Here is a 19,428-nt window from a genome sequence, read left to right as displayed (position 1 = left end):
CCCAGTTTCATCTGCCCAACTCATCAGCCAGATGTTTAGACTGTATTTGGCATTTTTATCCACCTATTAAGTCCTTCCCAAGGACCTGGGATAGGGAGATGTTGTTGTTCTTTCATCTTGGAATGATGACCAGGCCATTTGTTGAAATCAGGACTTAGAAACTACACATGGTCCCATTTCCATTTTTGTAAGGACACAAAATCAGGTAGCTTCCCTTGTAAATGAATAGTAAGTCAACAGCAGCTGCTCACAGCCAAGAAGGCTAGATTTAACCAGATTAATCGAAGAGGAAAGGGACTAAGTTCGGCATCTTGAATGCTGGATATATGCCTTGGCTAAGATGCGCTCCTTGCAGGGCTTGGGGGCAAGATGCACAGTTGGTTTGAAAAGTCCTACGTAGGGGAAAAAAATTATTGGAAAACTTGGGTATCTTGGATGTCCTTTGCATCATTTGTGGATTGTCTGTATTGTAATGTTTTGGATATGCTTAGAAATGGTAAGTCTTGACTCGTGGGCCATTTATATCAAGGATACTTCATGCTTCAAAGTTTTTCTGGGCCTATTAGTCCATCCATTTATGCATTTGGGTGCCATATACTTCATTAGACTGAGTATTTATCACATGGTTCATTAAGGTGATTATCCTTCATGATTATTAGAAGAGACAATAATTTGCTGGTGAAGGTCTGTATGTCCTAAGAAACTTTTGGTTGCCAGGCAAAAAGCATAACATCCAGTGGGGAGGCAGTGGTTGTCAGTCAGGGAGGTCAGTTTACCAGTCCATGCCCCGCCCCCATGTTGAGCTATTTAAAATCTGGAGCCCCAGTTGAATAACCTACATTAACAGATGTTTGAATAAAGCACATGGTTGAATAGCAACTAAAAATTGATGTGGAATATGAGTATTGTGATAGTGAAATTTATTTCTGATCGTAAAGATAGCTAATATCATCATTGTTTTGATGAACTTTTATGGCCCTACTAAGAACGTTTGTAAAATATTTTGCAATCTTTTTCTAAATATATTCTCCAAATTATCAATGATTTGTGCTGGCAATTTCATTACTCTTCAAAATCTGCAGATAAAACTACTCTAATAAAAACATTTAATGGTTGTTTGCCACCCAGAGTCATGGATTTGAGGTGGGCAGCCATATAAATTGAATGAATGAATCAATGAATGGATGGATGAAATAAAGTACTCCTTCACAAAACTGGAAATCACTGCAAGTATATATTTTCAAATCTGGCATTTCTTTAACCCTAAAAGAAAAGGCTGTAATTTCTTCTCTTGTATGCACTGGAATGGTTTTAGATAGATTGGATTTTTTAATCTCTTCTGCTTTGATGGATCAAGTTGTGAAGTTTTCATTTGGCCCAACTGCAATTTCAAACTATGCTCCAGTGTCTCTAATTTTGAAATTTAAAAATTACAGTACAAATCAGGCAATCTTGGATGGTGTCTGAATACTTATCTAATGAGATCTTTATTTTGTGGAAATAATTTTTTAAAAAATAAATGGCTTCTACCACTAAATTAATCCTAGGGGGTGTGTTTAAGGCATTTATTTGTGGATTCACAATTGCCATCACCTCAGGAAAAAAAAAAAGGGAGACTTCGAAATTTCTATCTTGTACATTGAAAAGATGGTTAAAGACTCACTGTAAGATAACAATGTGAGAACAAAACCACGATTCTGGACAAAAGGTTTAAAAAAATTGGGCATGTTGCTACAGCAGCAGCGAACCCTCTTTGGTTCCATTCAGGTCAGGTTAAAACAAACCCCTTTTTAATATATGGTATGACCTGATGGTTTATGTCAGTCAGGGAGTTATGGCTGCCCTCTGCTATACAAATATGAATGTATAGAAGGAATGTTAAGGTAATGTTAATGCTTGGTTTTGTGCTCCTTTTTTTAAGTGTGTGTGTGTGTGTGTGTGTACATGTACATGCTTATGTGTTTGAATATAATAATTTAATAAAGAAAAAGCAGCAGCATATTTGTCAGGTTCAGAGAAGTCAGCACATTGATCCACTAGGGGATGAACATGGTAGGTCCCATGTTTCAAGAGCAGTGGACAAAATCTGAGGCTCAGCAGATGCAGGCCCATCTAAGAGAAAGATGGTGGTCTTTGGGCAAGAGGCCATGCTGGTTGGAACAGATGTGAGATCAGACTTGAAGAGTTGCCCTGGAGATGAGAGGAAGGGAGAGTGAGGCTTGCAAAAGGTGTCAGTCTCATGTTTGATCCACAGCTTGAGTAGATGACAGACTTCACAAAGAATATGGAGCAGGCCAGGACCTGTAACACTCTGCCTTGCTATATCTTGAGCCATTCCAAGGATTGTGGGTCTGCTGTGGAACTATGAAAATCTTAGTACCATAAGAACCAACTATTTACCGTAGAAAAGCAGACCTAGAACAGAATGAAAATGGAGATGCCCTTTGGAAACAAAATAAGCATGTGATTGACTGTGATCTCTGTGAGGTGGCCAAAAGGGAAGATGTGTCTGAACTATGTATCTCAATGGATAAGGGAAGTCTGTAGTAGTAAATAAGGGAATCTGTCCCAAATCTCTTTTTGCCATGTGTGTTAAAGAGCTAGTCTGGACGATGATTTGAGCTGGAGAGGCTATCAACAGCAGGAATTGGAGAAGGCTGTTGTTGAACTCAAGGCACCACTCAATGCCAGTAATGGCACAGCAGAGACCTGCTGTGGAGGAATGGAGAATTCACCTGATTCCTTGTAGAGATTAGGGAACCAGCAAAATTTCCAAAATACCGTAGGAGTTCTACCATTGTGGTAGTTGAAAGAAACTGAGACGAGAGCTATGCTTACTCACGTGGTATGTGTGGGAAGGAGGGTTCCTGCCAAACAATGCTGTAAGCTTTGGAAGGTTCTGAAGGAGGTCTTGTCCAAATGTGTAACCTATGTGATGAATCATAGAGATCATGGTGACTTATAACTGTAGGACAGGGGAATTGGCTTTGCAGCATGCATGAGAAGCAACTAGGCATACAGGTGGACCAGCTGAACATAAGCAAGCCATTGCTCTCTCTCTTTGGATGCATTAACAGAAACACAACATCAAGATTATGGAAGGCCATTGTTCTGTTTTGCTTTGTACTGGTTAGATTGCACTGCATACTGTGTTTGGCCCAAGAAAGCAGGGCCAGCTTGCAGCAGTTACTTAAACATCTGTCTGCTTCCTGAGTACATTGAGCTTAGAGATCTAGGGAGTCTATAAAAGAATCCAAGACACGTGCAGCAGAAATACCAGGAATCCACAGAAGAAAAAAGGACGGCTTTTATTCTTTATAGCAGAACACAAAACAAATTCAGTTTCTTCCAAACTGTAGCCTGTGAAGTTAAAAAATATAAAATGAGGGGCAGCATCACTGCACGTAACACTGATTTTGAAGTGCAGGCAGCTGCCGCGGCAAGTTTCTAGACAGGAAGGAAAACAAACCACTTTGGCTCCATGACTTCCTTAGCCTGTAAAATTTGCAAGTAACAGGCAATGAGCACACTTCCTATACTCATGAGCCACAGTCAGAAAACAAGCCTTCAATTTACACCACAGAAAGGAATTGACAGCCAGGGCTGCAAATCTCTGGAGCTGAAGCAGCAGCTGATTTGGCAAGGAGTTATTCTAGAACAGGAAGCCCAGGCTGGACCATCAGGGACCAGAAGATCTTCCTACTTCAAAATGTCACCCCCTTGATTTGGCACCTGGTGTAGGTCCAGTCTAAGAAATAACTGCAGCCTCAGTGCAGCCAGATGGCCATTCTGCCAATTGTAGAAGCCCCTGGGATTAGCCAGTCTCCCTATCAGGCCATGCTATGCCAGGGAGAGTGGGATAAACATGTGCAGACAGCTATCAACAGTTCACTAGGGATGCCCCCTAGAAATAGTACAATGATCAACTGGAGGTTGACTCGCAACTACTGTGGGCAGAAGTCACCAGAACGCTGTGGCTTCCAGCCCTGGAGCCCAAAAGCCCAGGGACAAGGGAGCACTACACCCATGCACGTGGCTGATATCTCACTTGTAGGAATCAAGGGGAAGAGAGCTCAAGGTCACACAACACTTGTTACCAGAATCAAAGCAACGTGAAATTTGTAGGCCATCGAGAGTACCTCCACCGGGTCAAGTGGACCCTTTCAGTCCTGATGATACTGGTAATGATTTGCCTGTCCCATCTCAGTAAACAGTCAGTTGACCTTTGTGCAGATACCCAACCTCTTTTGAGAAGAAACTCTGGTCAGGAGGAGGAGAAGGCAAAAAGGTCAAGGGGATCCCGTTCAAACCCCTGCCTTGAACCCTGCTATATCTTTGGGTGCAGGCATCTGCAGGTCTTAAGACACCGAGCTAGAGAGTTCAGAGCAATCTCTAGGCTACACCAAAGGGAGAATTACAATCCAGTTACAGAAGGCAAGTAGGGGAGGGAGGGGTGGCCATAAGGCCAGATTTGATGCTGGGGGTACGGACTGTCCCAGAGGCTCACGTGCAGCCTAGCACCATTGCAGAGGACACACACAGCTCTGATATGACCACAGAAAGGTGCCCGGGCTGTCTGCTTAGAAGCCATTTACATGCCAAGGCCATCTAGTCAGGACTATAAACCAGATTCAGGTCTCTGCTGCAATTCCTTACTTTTTAGTGCTCCAAAGATATCTTGGGAAAGTATTGTCAGTCATGCTTGTAACAAAAAGCCACCAGCTATCCACAGCTCCTTCATGCTGCAGAATTCAATTATTTTAAGAAAGAAAACACTGATTGAATACTGTTTGATGGGATTGCCCTTTTGAACAAAACCCCTTATGAGTAACTTGGTCTCGCTATTTCCTTAATCTCCAAAGCAACTGAAGCCACCTGTTTTTTGCACCCAGAGCAAGAAAAGGCAGCCCAGCTCACTTCAGAGCACCTTCTTTTGCTCTCAACAAAGGGCCAACAATTTAACAGGCAGAAATAAACCAACCTGAAAGTACCTGTGACAGACCTGCCACCTCCCTTTGGTTAATAAAGTGAATGCAGGAATAAAATTGCCAACTCTGACTGCTCCTTTGTAGAACATGGTCTACAAAATGTTAATCACTTGTGGATTAAATCTGGGAAGGCATCAGGATTCTGACTCAATGTGACCCATTTGTCAAAAGATGGTAGAGACAACTGCCCCTCCTTCCCCTGGAGAAAGGCTGGAATCTGGAGGGGGAGAGATCTGAAAAGCGCATCTTCCTTGCATCCCTACCATGAGCAGAACATGCAACTAAAAATATATAGAGCAAAAAGAGGGAGGTAGAATAGGTCTGGGCTGACAGGAACTTGAGGGCTCCTCTGTTCACCCGAAGCCAGTAGGGATGTGATCTTATTTGAGGGCAGAACAAAAAGGAAGAGTTCAAGTCACAGCTTGCAGAATCGGAGTATTTTTGGCAGGGTTTCTTGAGTGCTCCTGGAACAAGAGCATACACTTGTTCCAAACACACTTTGCCATGAGCTAGATGTCAATGTGCACACATCTCCAGAAAAGCTTTCCAGCTTCTCCTCCATGGTTTCTGCTGACAGTTTGCCTTGAGTTTACATGATTGTAATGAAAATGCATTCCAGCTGCCTGGCATCCAATTGTAAAAAAAAAAAAAACAACCCCAAAAAATTAACTTCCCAGAGCAAAGGCAGGAAGCTATTCTTGTTTATTGAAGAAAAACTTAATTTAAAAAAGAGTCTGGATATGCACCCAGTGGTGCTTATTGGAGCTGAAAAGGAGGCAAAAAGGGGCCTCAATCTTAGAGTCAGCACTTAGACTTGGGCAAAAGCAAGGAAAAAGGAGGAAACTAACTGGCGCCGCCGGTCTTCTCTCTCCTTTAGATTGTGAGGACTATTTCAGAGGCCCCTGCATTTCATTGGTTGTGTTCAGAGAAAGAAGGAACTGGGCATCTCTCTACAGGTTGCTTGCATCTGCTTTATTGGAACTTCCCCTGGCTTTGGTGTCACCCCCTCCCTAAGCCACACATTTTGTCTTCACCCTCTTCAAAGAACAGCTTTGCAAAATGATGCATCAAGGTGCAAGGGAATCTCTACCGAAAGTCCACCATCACTCCTGACTCATCCACTGACAGCCAGATTTCCAAGCAGCAATTGGAAATGTCAGTTGCCACGATAAACACTGATCTTGTTGGTCTTCTCCAGGATGTCAACGATATGTGCCTCGAAGTCTGCATCGTGCACTCCAGTTTTCCGGAACTCCCCAGCATAGCGGTTGTTCTCCCAGTAATGGTGCCAGTTGCCATGGCTGTCTGCCCCAAAACCAAAGACATTCACCTACAAGCAATGAGAGAGAAAGAGGACCCAATCACTATGGGGAACTCTAGCCAACTTAAAGACACCATCCTACATTTTCTACTGAAATAAGTTTATGGGATGAAACATGATTGATATTCTTTCATTCAATACCTTCCCTATGTTGAACGTTAGTTTCTAACCTCCCTGGAACAAGCAAAAGAAAAAACACACGTGACATCACATAAAGCAATAATCTGAAGGAAAACAATTCACTCTATCGCTAGGGCTCTTTTTTTGGCACCAAAAAGTTGGCACCATTTCTGCCTTCATCTTGATTGTCTGGCCAACATTCCCCTTCTCAGTCTCCTTCCAAAGCAGGTTTTGAATGGCATCCAAAGGATTCCCATTCATTTAGGCAACTCACCAGGTCAATACGCACATACGGTATCCAAGAAAGAAAACACTGAGTTCAACTGTGACGCATTTCATGGAGTCAGAGAGTCAGAAGGGGCCTCAGAAATCACCTGGTCCAATGCCACATCTCTGACTAATGGCTGTCCAACCTCTGCTTGAGTATCTCTAGTGAAGGACTTAGGATCACCTGACACTGCTTTCCCATCGTATTAGCAATCCATCCCAGTTTATCATCCCACCAGTTGTTTAACTACCTTTTCGGCCCCTTCATTCAAATCATCCATTGATATGCTAAGCAGCTCAGAGCCTGAAAGAACTCAGAGCGTGTTAGTTGTGTGTCTGGTGGAGAGCTTACTCTTTTACTCTGCTTCCCATTTCCGAGAAGAACAGGCCACAACTCAGTGCTCTTTCCTGCACATCTCATATCTGAGGTGAAAAATATACCAAAAACTCTAATTTTTCAAAATTCACAAAAAAGTATATGCACAATTTAATCATGGAAGTGAAGGAGTCTTGCACTTGCTTGGCATATCAAAACTAACCTCATCACAAACATGCAGTGCAAAAAACAGCACCAGCATGCCTGTGGATGGATAGCGGCCGTGATGCTCTGTCCACCGGTCATGGATATATTTGAAGAATGCTGGATTGTAGATCTGAACCTAGAGGTGATAAATCAAGGGAGAAGTCAAGGCAAGAGGAAGCTTTTTGTTCAGCCAGCCCAATTTCAGGTCTTTGTGTGACAACCAGAATAGTCCACAGAGAAGTCCCAACAGGGATTCAGAGAGCGAGACCAAGACAGCGTTCAAGTTTGGTTGCTTCTAGTGGTTCTGAATACTGCCTTTACAGAAAGTGTTCCCAATGTGGCTTATGCGTAAGATAAAAATAACATCAGTAAACAAAAGCAGTAAGATGTAAAAATAAACCCAGCAATTAAAGCAGGATGTACACCACCTGAGACTCAAGGACCATGCCAGGTTTGGGAGATGATGTGGATGGCTAATCCCCCAAAATAGGTGGAACAGAGGCCCATCTTATGAAGTTTCACAGTGCAAAATCAGAACCTCAAGGCTTAAGGGTTTTTTCTACCCTCTGATCCTCCCTGAACCTTCAAAAATACAAGAATGCCTTAGATCTTCAGCCCAACCCACTCTGGCAGGGCCCCAGGGCATGGAAGAGAAGAAGGCGGGTGACACACAGCCCCCAGACCAGATTTTCTGCATCCATGAAGTAAATGAGACATTAAAACAAGTAAAAATCAAAAGTTGATGAGTTACCAGCACCACGGGTCATCCAGCCCAATCCTCTGCTAAGTGCAGGAGTATAAATTAAAGGATACCTGACGAAATCTGCCCATCTCTGCCAGAATACATCCATCCCTTCTCTCAGCCGAAGGGATGCAGAACCAATGCAAGGGGCAGCTTGGGCATTTGAGAGCTTGTGTGATGTGGTTTTACTTATGGCCACCCTAACATCATTTTATGTGTTTTTTTTTATATTGTATTTTCTTGCATTTCCTTAATTTTGAGTAAATCCTGGGGATACAACACATAATGGGAGTATATAAACGTTGAATTGGTAAAATAAACTCTATGCAATAAAGCAAGTTCAGCCAACCCAACTTACCCTCTCTTTGTCCACCCGAAGGAATGGCTTCACTGGTGCATAAGTACTACAAGTGTCACAGGAGAGAAAAAGCAAGAATTAAATGTTTTTATCATGTGAAATAAAGAAAACTAGCCGTGTTCCTTACTGCTCCTAAAGGAGAGAAGGAACTGGGGACAAGCAGCTACAAGAAGTAACAGGCAGAAAGGCGGTTGGAGGATTTGGGCCGCTTCAGAAGTGAAAGAAGCAAAGATGGCAGATGCCTCCCCCAATCAGGATCAACCGCTTCTGCCCCATCAACAGATTATCTGGCCTTAATGCACAGGGCCTTCTCTGGTATTTGAGCCTGTAAAGGAGATTTTTGCTCAGAGAGAGAGATTCTAAGAGTTGAGCACTTGCAAAATAATGACAGGCAAGCCCAAAAGCAGCAGGATAGAAGGAAGGACCAGAGGAAGCTGGAGGGCTTTTATGGTCTAGCCAGCCTCTCTCCAACAGCATTTCTGAGCTCTGCCAAGGAATCCCCTACACAAAGAAAAGAAAACTTTGGGAGTCCTTAATTCAAGGCACAAGTAGAAGAGTTAAAGAAATGGAGCTAACTTGCTCTTCATATCTTCCTGGGGCAGGGGTCTTTATTTATTTCCTCTGTTAGTATGGCCGCTCGCTTATCAAGTAATTCTGGGCAGCTTATATGGGTTAAAAACTTTGCAACGGAAAAAAAGATAATAATCAAACCATGTCAGGACAAACAGACCTCCAATAACTTACAATGGGCTCATATATTATCTGGACTCAGGACCTGGGAGAAAAACCAGATCTTCAGGGCCTTCTTAAAGGCCACCAGGGTTGGGACTATCTGAATCTTGGGGTGGACACTCTTCAATAGGGCACGCGCTATAACAGAGGAGGCACAACCTTTGGCTCCCGTAAGATGACGTTTAATTGATGAGACACAGAGCATGCCAACACCATCAGATTTTGTAGGATGGCAGAGAGAACTGGAGACAGATGACCCCACAAATACTCCTCTGTCATATAGGGCTTCATAGGTGACCACCAGTACCATGAATTATACCTGGAAGCCCACAGCTCATGTAATAGCAATGTTTCATGGGCGCATTGAAGTGTAACTACTCATACTGCTGCATTCTGGACCAGTTGTAGCTTCTGAGTCACCTTCAAGGGCAGTCCTATGTAGAATACCTTGCAATATTCCATGCAAGAGGTGACTAGGGCATGTGGTGCATATACAGGACACCTGCAGCCCTTTTGGCCATAGGTCTTGAGTACCTCATATGGAATAACTAACCACCAGCCGAGTCAACACTGTGGCAGCTACAGTAAATCAGCTCCCCTTTGAAAAGGTGTGAAAAGGAGAGATGTAGAACCTTCCCCCAAATAACTAGCTCACTGCTCCTCAAATCAGCTTCTAGCAGAGATACGTACAATCGGATCTGGCCAGTTGAGAGGGCGCTGGCAATCCACAGCAGATCCAAGGCTTTGAAGGGCACCAGAACAAAACTGACATTGGCAGGCAAGTTCTTAGCACTTTCTGGGTACATGAAGTGGTGGGTTGTCCTGCTCCCAACATCTGCCTCAAAGCCCACTGTAGGTGCCTGGTTCATTCTGCAGGAAAGAAAAAGGTGTTTAACCCCTTGATTCTTAGAAGAAGCAAGCAATCATCCAAGAAATCTCCCTCCCCCCACAAGACTGTCTACCTATTCTGCCTACTTCAGAGTAAGCAGAGGCCATGGAGTGCCTGGCAGTGATATAATAACACATTGCTAGATGGGCCAGGGTTGGAATTTTCTGCCTTCCCCCGCTTTGAGATGTTTGGCTTTAAAATGTATCTACAGGTGAAACTCGAAAAATTAGAATATTGTGCAAATGTTCATTTATGTCAGTACAGCAACTCAAAAGGTGAAACCAATATATGAGATAGACGCATTACATGCAAAGTGAGATATGTCAAGCCTTACTTTGGTATAATTGTGATGAGTATGGCGTACAGCTTATGAAAACCCCAAATTCACAATCTCAGAAAATTAGAATATTACATGACATCAATAACACAAGGATTGGAAATAGAACAATATCGGACCTCTGCAAAGTATAAGCATGCATATGTACTCAGTACTTGGTTTGGGCCCCTTTTGCAGCAATGACTGCTGCAATGCGGAGTGGCATGGATGCTATCAGCCTGTGGCACTGCTGAGGTGTTATGGAAGACCAGGATGGTTCAATAGCGGCCTTCAGCTCCGCTGCATTGTTCGGTCTCATGTCCCTCATCTTTCTCTTGGCAATGCCCCATAGATTCTCTATGGGGTTCAGGTCAGGCGAGTTTGCTGGCCAGTCAAGCACAGTAATCCCATGGTCATTGAACCAGGTTTTGGTACTTTTGGCAGTGTGGGCAGGTGCCAAGTCCTGCTGGAAAATGAAGTCAGCATCCCCATAAAGCTTGTCTGCGGAAGGAAGCGTGAAGTGCTCCAAAATCTCCTGGTAGACGGCTGCGTTGACCCTGGACTTAATGAAACACAGTGGACCAACACCAGCAGATGACATGGCTCCCCAAATCAACAGAGACTGTGGAAACTTCACACTGGACTTCAAGCATCGTGCATTGTGTGCCTCTCCATTCTTCCTCCAGACTCTGGGTCCTTGGTTCCCAAATGAGATGCAAAAGTTGCTCTCATCAGAAAAGAGGACTTTGGACCACTGGGCAACAGACCAGTTCTTTTTTTCTGTAGCCCAGGTAAGACGCTTCTGACGTTGTTTGTTGTTCAGGAGCGGCTTGACAAGAGGAATACAACATTTGAAGCCCGTGTCCAGGATCCGTCTGTGTGTGGTGGCTCTTGATGCACTAACTCCAGCCTCAGTCCACTCCTTGTGAAAGTCCCCAACACTTTTGAATGGCCTTTTCCTGACAATCCTCTCCAGGCTGTGGTCATCCCTGCTGCTTGTGCACCTTTTTTTTCCACACTTTTCCCTCCCACATAACCTTCTATTGATGTGCTTTGATACAGCCCTTTGGGAACATCCAACTTCTTTTGCAATTACCTTTTGGGGCTTTCCCTCCTTATGGAGGGTGTCAATGATGGTTTTCTGCACAACTGTCAGGTCAGCAGTCTTTCCCATGCTTGTAATTCTTACTGAACCAGCCTGAGAGACCATTTAAAGGCTCAGGAACCCTTTGCAGGTGTTATGGATTCATTAGCTGATTAGAGTGGGACACTTTGAACCTAGAATATTGAACCTTTTCACATTATTCTAATTTTCTGAGATTGTGAATTTGGGGTTTTATAAGCTGTACGCCATAATCATCACAATTATACCAAAGTAAGGCTTGACATATCTCGCTTTGCATGTAATGCGTCTATCTCATATATTGGTTTCACCTTTTGAGTTGCCGTACTGACATAAATGAACATTTGCACAATATTCTAATTTTTCGAGTTTCACCTGTAGGTATGTTTTCCCCATCACTTACTAAAAAAGAAAAAGGAACATATTGCAGTTTGACGGTCAGTCTTACCCTGCTAACCTTATTTCATTTTTTGATCAAGTAATTTCCTTGAAAAGCATATCTAAATTAGAGTTAGCAAATGGGGAGCCACAAGGATCAGTCCTGGGTCCTTCAACATTTTTATTAATGACTTGGATGAAAAACTGGAAGGGGAATGCTTATCATATTTTCAAATAATACAAAACTGGGCAAGATAATTCTTTAGAAGACATATAAAATTCAAAATGGTCCTGATAGCTGGGATAATGAGTTAAAAGTCATTGAATGAAATTTAACAAAAACAAGTACAAAATTCTTTACTTAGAATTGTGGCTGATGACAAACTGAATGCTTCATGTTGAAACAAATGACACTACCAAAACAAGCCTGGGAAGAATATCTAAAGACTACAAAGAGCTAGGAAAGAAGGTGAAAGAGTTTGAAGCATAGGTGATGGACATGGCCCAAGGAAGGAGTGGAGGATTCTGGAGGTGAGCCACCGGTTCAAGAGATGGTGTCATCAAGAAAACTTTGGATTCCTAGTTTTCTTCAATACCTGGAGGAAAACCAAGATCTCTCCAATAAAGTGAGAAGCAAAAAGGACAAGTTTAAAAAATACAAAGAGGCAGAACATCAAGAAATAGCCTGAATCTGCAAGGATGGAGTTAGAAAGGCTAAGGTTCAGCATGAGCTAAGTCTTGCTATGAATGGCAAAAGGATTTTTTGGGTACGTCCAGAACAAGAGGAAAGTCAAGGAAACGACTGGCCCGTTGGACAGAGAAGATGGCAAGATGGCGACGGGCAACAGGGAGAAAGCTGAACTGCTTCATTCCTGCCTTTTATCTGTCTTCCACAAAAGGAAAAAGCAGCCTGACTTGAAGCAACAGCATGGGGAGCAGAAGAGAAAAGCAGATCAAACAGGGAAGAAATTGGTGAGGGAACACCTAGTTCCTCTGAATGAATTCAAGTCTCCTGGACCAGACGGATTACATTCCAGAGCATTAAAGGAACTGGAAGACATAATCTCAAGAGCCGCTGACTGAAATCTTTGAGAAATCCTAAGCACAGGGCAAGTGCCAGAAGACTGGAGAAGAGCCAACTTTATTCCAATATTTTAAAAAGGGGGAAAAGTGGGCCCAAGAAACTACAGACCAATCAGCTCGACAACAATACCTTGGAAAGTGATAGAAAAAATAAGCAGTGGGCTTACAGCACTTAGAAATGAACAGCGTGATTACCAGAAGCCAGCAAGGATTTGTTAAAAACAGGCCATGCCAGACAAATCTTCTTTCTTTGACAATGTGACTAGATTAGTGGACCAAGGGAATGTTGTGGATGTGGCATACTTAGACTAAAGTAAGGCATTTGATAAAGTAGACCACAGGCTCCTTCTTGATAAACTGGAACAATGTGGGATGGATGGTCCCACTACCAGATGGATTCACAGATGGCTCAGCAACTGTGGTCCTTAATGGGTCTATGTCCGCACGGAGGGAAGTATGCAGTGGCATACTTTGGAGTTCAGTTCTGGGCCCACTGTTCTTCAACATTTTTGTAAATTATGTAGATGAGGAAATAGAAGGGATGCTCATAAAATCTGAGAATGACACAAAGCTGGGTGGGATTGCTAACACCCCAGAAGACAGACTCAAGGCTCCAAAGGATCTTGACAGTGATGGTCAAGATCGATGGTCCCTATCCAACAAAATGTTCAGTGGAGAGAAATGTCAAGTTCTGCACTTAAGGAGGAAAAATCAGATGCACAGGTACAACATAGGTGGTAGCTGGCTTAGCATAGTACTTCTGAGAAGGATCTGGCTGTCTTGTTAAACCAGAGATTAAGTGTAAGCCAGCAATGTGCCATAGCTGCCAAAAGAGCCAATGCAGTTTGGGGCTACATGAATAGAGGGATAGTGTCAAGATCTGTTGATAGAGGATGGCCTTGATGAACAGAAAGAAGATCTGTTACCAAGGCAACAGTGAGATAAACGTGGCTTGATCCCAGATCAAGAAAGTGATTTACAAAAATGCCTCTGATATAACCCCCCCCCCCCATTCACATGAAGATAAAAAGAGGGAAGAGGGGAAACACATTCAGACTTGCAAGATTCTGTTTCAAGAGCTGTTCTAACATAAATAGCTTTAGGCCCACACAGTGTCTGTTTCTTAGCCTGGTCTACCTTATAGGACTGACATGATCACAGGAAGTGATACTGCCACCCTATGCTGCAGTGCTCAGGCCAGATCTGGAATCCTGTGTCCAATTCTGGTCACCACAATATAAAAAGGATACTGAGAAACTAGGAAAAATGCAGAGAAGATGACAAAGCTGGTAAAGGTCCTGGAGACTGCATCCTATGAAGAGCAGTTGGAGGAAGTGGGAATGTTTAGCCTAAAGAAGAGAAGGCTTAGGGGAGACGTGATAGCAGTCTTCCAATGCTGGAAGGGCTGCCACAAGGAAGAAGGGGTGGATTCTCCATAACAGCTAAGGGTCAGACAAGAATCAACAGCAAGAGATCCAAACTCAAAATAAGGAAGAATTTCCTGAGATCCATTAAGCAGTGGAACAGCCTACCTCCTGGACTCATAGAAGGCTCCACCACTGCAGATTCAAACAAAAGATGGACAGCCCCTTGTCCCGGATGGTCTGAGGATTCCTGCCCTGGGCAGGGATTGAGCTAGAAGACCTCCAAGTTCCCTTCCCACCCTAGGATTCTATGAATGTAAGTCAACAGCATGATGTGGCTGCCAAAAAGGCAAATGCAATTTTAGCTGAATCTATAGAAGTATTGTTTCCACATCAGAATAGAGTGGAAATAAATTTGTATTTCAATAAATAAAGGCATATTTTATCATTTTCACTTATGGCTCTGACTTGACTTGTTGCCTCCCTTCTAGAAAAGGGGACAAATGGTTTGTTCTCTGCTAGCTTCCTCTCTGAACCTCATGTATAAATCCATGCCGATGAATGCCACAACCCTGGATTAGTCCCGACACACACTGTTGAAGTCTGCAAGGGCTGTTAGACAGATGTATATAACAAATTTTATTAATTAGCTTGATTCACAACTCTGCTCCCTTCAGACAGAACTATATAGCAGCAGCTACCATACATGGTGACCTATTTGGAGAATCAAATCTATTTGAAGTTTTGGTCCCATCTAGACTGCCGGTGGGAACATGGCGGTTTAAACACCTCTCCGCAACAGGGAGAGATGACACCGCAGCTAGATTGGTGGCTGGCAGCAAGTGCTGGCTGCCCAACTTGCTCCGGATAAAGGAGGAAGCAAGGAAATTGACCCATTTGGTCTCCTGACAGCCAGTCTTTGAAGGTTGATTGCGGAGATTGAAGCCTCTGCAAACGGTTCTTGAGTTGCGTGGTTGGGAGGCAGGGGAACCATCTCTGTTCACTGCTGTGGTGCAGCCTTTAATGGACATTAGAGCCAACCAATTCCCATTTCTTAAACACTTTGATCTGTAACTATTTTTCAGCTTAAGAGAGACTTTCCTTCACAACAGATAAGTAAATCTCTTGGGGCTTATCCTTATTTTTGGAACTATATTTTTAAATGAAGAAATAGAGTTTTAAATTAAGCTGATTAATTTGCAAAAAGCTGGAGAAGTGGAGTTTAAAAGAGACTTAAAATCTACTTATAGTGAAAAAGGAAGATTTATTTGTTAAAAGTTTATTTTTTCACGAAACTCCATCTGCAGCAACAAGGTTTGTCTGTTCTATGGGAAAGTTTCTTGTTTTGTTCAATTCTGTCCGGTGATTGAGGGGGCTTTAGAAACAGAGCTAGACTGTAACTTGATTCCTATGGGATCCCTTTGAAGCTGAGCACACACAACTGCCATTTCAGCTTGAAAGGCACTAGAGGGCGTGAACTGCAGTTTACTTTCACTTGTAATTAACTATATCTGACTATACATTTTACTTGTACAGGTTTACAAAGTGAGTTTATTGGACTATGGTTAACATATATGCTGTGGCTCTCGATAATTATTCATGGGGTTTGTTTTTATGACCAGGACTGAATAATAATGTTTTAAGAATTTTGGCTTATATGGATAAAGGTGGAAGGATATGATATTATTTATAATTTTATTTTCTCTATATGATAACAGCAGGAGGGTTTTTTAATGTGTAGAGGTGGAAAGAAAAGATATTATCGATAGCGAAACAATGGTTTCTGAGGCTGATAGAGTTGGCCATGATGGTGAAATTGAGAGTTTTGATTTGCGATAAGACATAGGGTAATATTAGTGTTAATTGGATTTTTTTTTTTTGGATTTTTTGTGGGATATACAAAAATGAAATTATGTTGTATAGGTTTGATGATTAGAGTATGGGTTAATAGAAATAATGGAAATTATGTAGTAAACTTAAAGCAAGAGTTTGATGTACATTGTCACTTGTATCTGTTATGGGGTGGGTCAGAAGTCAATTCTTTGCTGTTTTTCTTTTTCTTTTAGCATTTTTTCTTTTTCTTTTTTCTTTTTCTTTCCTTTTTTATTCTCAATATTAGTTTTGGTTAGTTATTGCTCTTTTAAAAAAATAATGAAGTTATTATTAAAAAAAAAAGATTTGGTCCCATCTAATTGAAGGACACAAACATTTAATCATTCTTTTTGATTTCAGATGAAATGCTAAGAAAACATTCTGAGAAACCAGTTCAGTTGTTCTGTGCCCGTTTTGAATGGATCAATACATTTTCATACAAATTCCTATAAGATGATTCAAATGGCAATACAGCGCTTGCATAATGAAAGCCGTGATGAACATTTCACCTTGCTTGCTTGCATACACACCCACAGTTGCCAGATCCTCCTTTCCATGACTAGATGAAGGTTTCCATGCCCCACCACTTTGTTCCTCACCTCATGATGAAGTCATGTCCATTGATTTCTTGGCCATAGCTGGAGCCTCGCAGGTTCCCTGAGTTGCCCACTACGGCACAGCGCCGGCAGGACTGGGACTCCCGGGAGCTGTACGGATTCTCTCCAGGAACAATCTGGAAGAGCTTGCTCAACACTTCATTAAGGTTGTGGGACTTGAACTGGGGCTGCAGCATCTGTAGAAAAGGTTGGACCATTTGCAGCAACTGAAGAGGCCTGGGTGGGTTTTTGAGGGAGAGGACAGGAGGGGTGAACTTGTGTCACAGGCACTGAACACACTGTTGATTATTTTGGCAGAATAAACCCAGAATAAAACAGAGAACCTTAAAAGGCAGAGAAAAGACTCTTCTTTGGGCACATCTCCACTCAGTTACAATGAAATGGTCCACAACCAGTAATTTCCAAAGCCAGAAGTTTAGAGAACAGGGTCTCCTTTGCAAGGTACCCTCTTCAGATTATCATAATACAGTTTGCTTGTTGAAAGGCAATTGCATTTGAAGAATTGTTAAGAATGTAAGACTAGCTCTACTGAATTAGGTCAAGGCCCGCCCTAGTTCAGTGTTTTCTTTCTCACAACAGCCAACCAGATGCTTCTGGGGGTGGCTCACAAGTAGGCGGAGACGTACTCCTTCCCAGCCACTGCTCCCCCACATCTGGGATTTGGAGGCAATGGTGCCCCCTATCTGAGGCAACACTGATCTTGACGGTTGGGATAGTGAGGTTGGACGGGACCAGAGGCATCCAAGGGAAAGTAGAAGTAGTGGCAGAAAAGGTGGACAAGGACTGCCCTCTGCTGGCAGAGAAACAGTAGAGCCAAATTTTACCTGGTCAGAATCCCAAGCCACCAGGTATCGTTCCATTCCTTTACCCAAACTGAGGGCCCAGAGACAGTGACTCTAAAAGAAGAACATCCTCTCTACTAAACCCCATCAGAGTGATGCACCTTGGCTTGCAGAGAGTACTCAAAATATCCATATTAACAGGAGCAAGCCTAGAAAATGGGGTGATAACCAAGGAAGGACAGAGAACGTGAATAAGCGAAAAAGGCGACACAGTGGGGTCTCATACAAGGAGGCATGCTTATCATAAAAAAGCCTAGCGTATAAAATCAGCATTTGGAGCTTTCCAGCCTAAGGAAGGAAGCTCCATCTGCAACCCCCAGCTCTTCCTCTCCAACCTGCCTCTTGCACTCACTTTGTGAGAGCTATCCAAAGCAGGATACAACTGCATAAATAGATGGGAAGCAGAACATCAACAATCATGCAATTAGCTCTTTACTAGGTGGGTTCAAGCAGAAACCAGGTGACCATCTGTCAGGAAGGCTCTTAACTTGGATTCTTGCAATTCTGTCTGTGTGTGCGCACGCACATGCGCCTTTGAGTCAGCGTTGACTCTTGGCGATTGCGTGGACAAGTCCCTGTGGTTTTCTTGGCAAGGGTTTTCAGAAGTGGTTTGCCCTTGCCTCCTCCTTCCTAGGGCTGAGAGAAAGTGACTGGCCCAAGGTCATCCAGCTGGCTTCATGCCCAAGGCAGGACTAGAACTCAGGGTCTCCTGGTTTCTAGTCCAGTGCCTTTGCCCAGCAAAGTCATCAAGTATTCCATTACCCTCTCTCTACCAATCCTGACTGCCTGAATCCAAGCTTGGCTCCCAAAGTCACACTGCTGGCATGCTCACACCTCACCTCATGTGTTCACAAAGCCAACTGAAGGGCTGCTCTGCTTGTGGGCATTAGACTCACTTAAAGGACCTGACTAGGATGAAGGTCATCATTTGTCAAAGCTGCAGCTAATGAAGTTGGCATGTAATAGAGAGATCTTATCTGATCTAAACATCATAATTACAGTTGTACTCCTCTGGTTGAGACTGACTACTAGAAATCTAGATACTTGGGTTGTACTCCACAGGACAGGCTTTATAGTACTGAAATGTCTTTTGCCTGTGCTTTTACAGCAATTCTCTAGCTAATTGTTAGTGTTTTGTCTTTGTAAAAGAGTATTTGAAGGCAGAGCACGCTGTGTCATTAATATCTGATGACCCACAAGAAATATTTTTTCTCAGATTTCAGCAAAATAAAATGGTTACCCCAAGTGCATCTGTCTGATTCCTGCTCTGAGATAATATTAACTGGGTGACACGACTGGCAATTTTATTCTTTAGCAACCAAGAAGCTTTGAGTCATGTGCAATAGCAAATATGGCATTTACTAATAGATGACAATGATGACACAAAAAGCTCGGGTGAGCCCTGGCGTAGCCTGTGGTCCTGGCAGCTTGAGACACAAAGTCACGGGAAAGATGGAAGTGGTGGCAGTGTCCTAGTGCTTCAAGTCCATCTTGACCCCAAGGGAGCAGTTGCATGCAACATTTTAGGAAGTCTGGGGTTTTTTTCCTCGACTTCCCCATCTGGGGCCAAGAGGGAGTGACTGGCCCATAGCCATACAGCTGGCTTCATGTTTAACGGAGGACAAGAACTTGGGTCTCTCTATTTCTTGCCCAGCGCCTTTAATCGCTGCACCAAAATGGCTCTCAATGGGAAGCTACAAACCAGGAATGCATCAGTCTAAACCAAAGCAAACGACTGGCCAATACTGCGCCAGTATTACAAATGCTCTTAGTCTTCAGAGAAGAAAGATGCTCCCTTCCAACAAGAGTCTGATTCGGTGGTTCCTTATTCCCTCTTATCATATTTTGCCCTCTGCATTTTTGTCTTTGCTGCAACATTTGGCTCATTGTAAA

The 19,428-nt window shown here is 43.1% G+C and overlaps 1 protein-coding gene across 4 annotated transcripts in view; it reads right to left on the bottom strand.

Annotated features, from left to right (window-relative positions):
- Window positions 1-3,285: 3,285 nt before the first annotated feature.
- ST3GAL2 (ST3 beta-galactoside alpha-2,3-sialyltransferase 2) overlaps window positions 3,286-19,428 on the bottom strand; it is a 29,938-nt gene continuing 13,795 nt past the window's right edge. For 2 of the 4 annotated variants that reach the window (XM_088135403.1, XM_088135404.1), the window contains exons 3-7: window positions 16,676-16,869; window positions 9,742-9,921; window positions 8,320-8,365; window positions 7,236-7,355; window positions 3,286-6,318 (exon numbers count right to left, since the gene is read on the bottom strand). In XM_088135403.1, coding sequence (XP_087991529.1) covers window positions 6,145-6,318; window positions 7,236-7,355; window positions 8,320-8,365; window positions 9,742-9,921; window positions 16,676-16,869 — 714 coding nt within the window. In that variant the 3' untranslated portion in view covers window positions 3,286-6,144. 4 annotated transcript variants of the gene reach the window in all.

The sequence above is a fragment of the Python bivittatus genome, unplaced genomic scaffold, assembly GCF_059951505.1.
Source record: "Python bivittatus isolate LINGU-HERP-01145 unplaced genomic scaffold, Pbiv_v1 ctg000170_np1212, whole genome shotgun sequence".
In the NCBI taxonomy this organism is placed as follows: Eukaryota; Metazoa; Chordata; class Lepidosauria; order Squamata; family Pythonidae; genus Python; species Python bivittatus.
The sequence above is the reverse complement of the archived record's forward strand: the minus strand, read 5'-3'. Positions and strand labels throughout refer to the sequence as shown.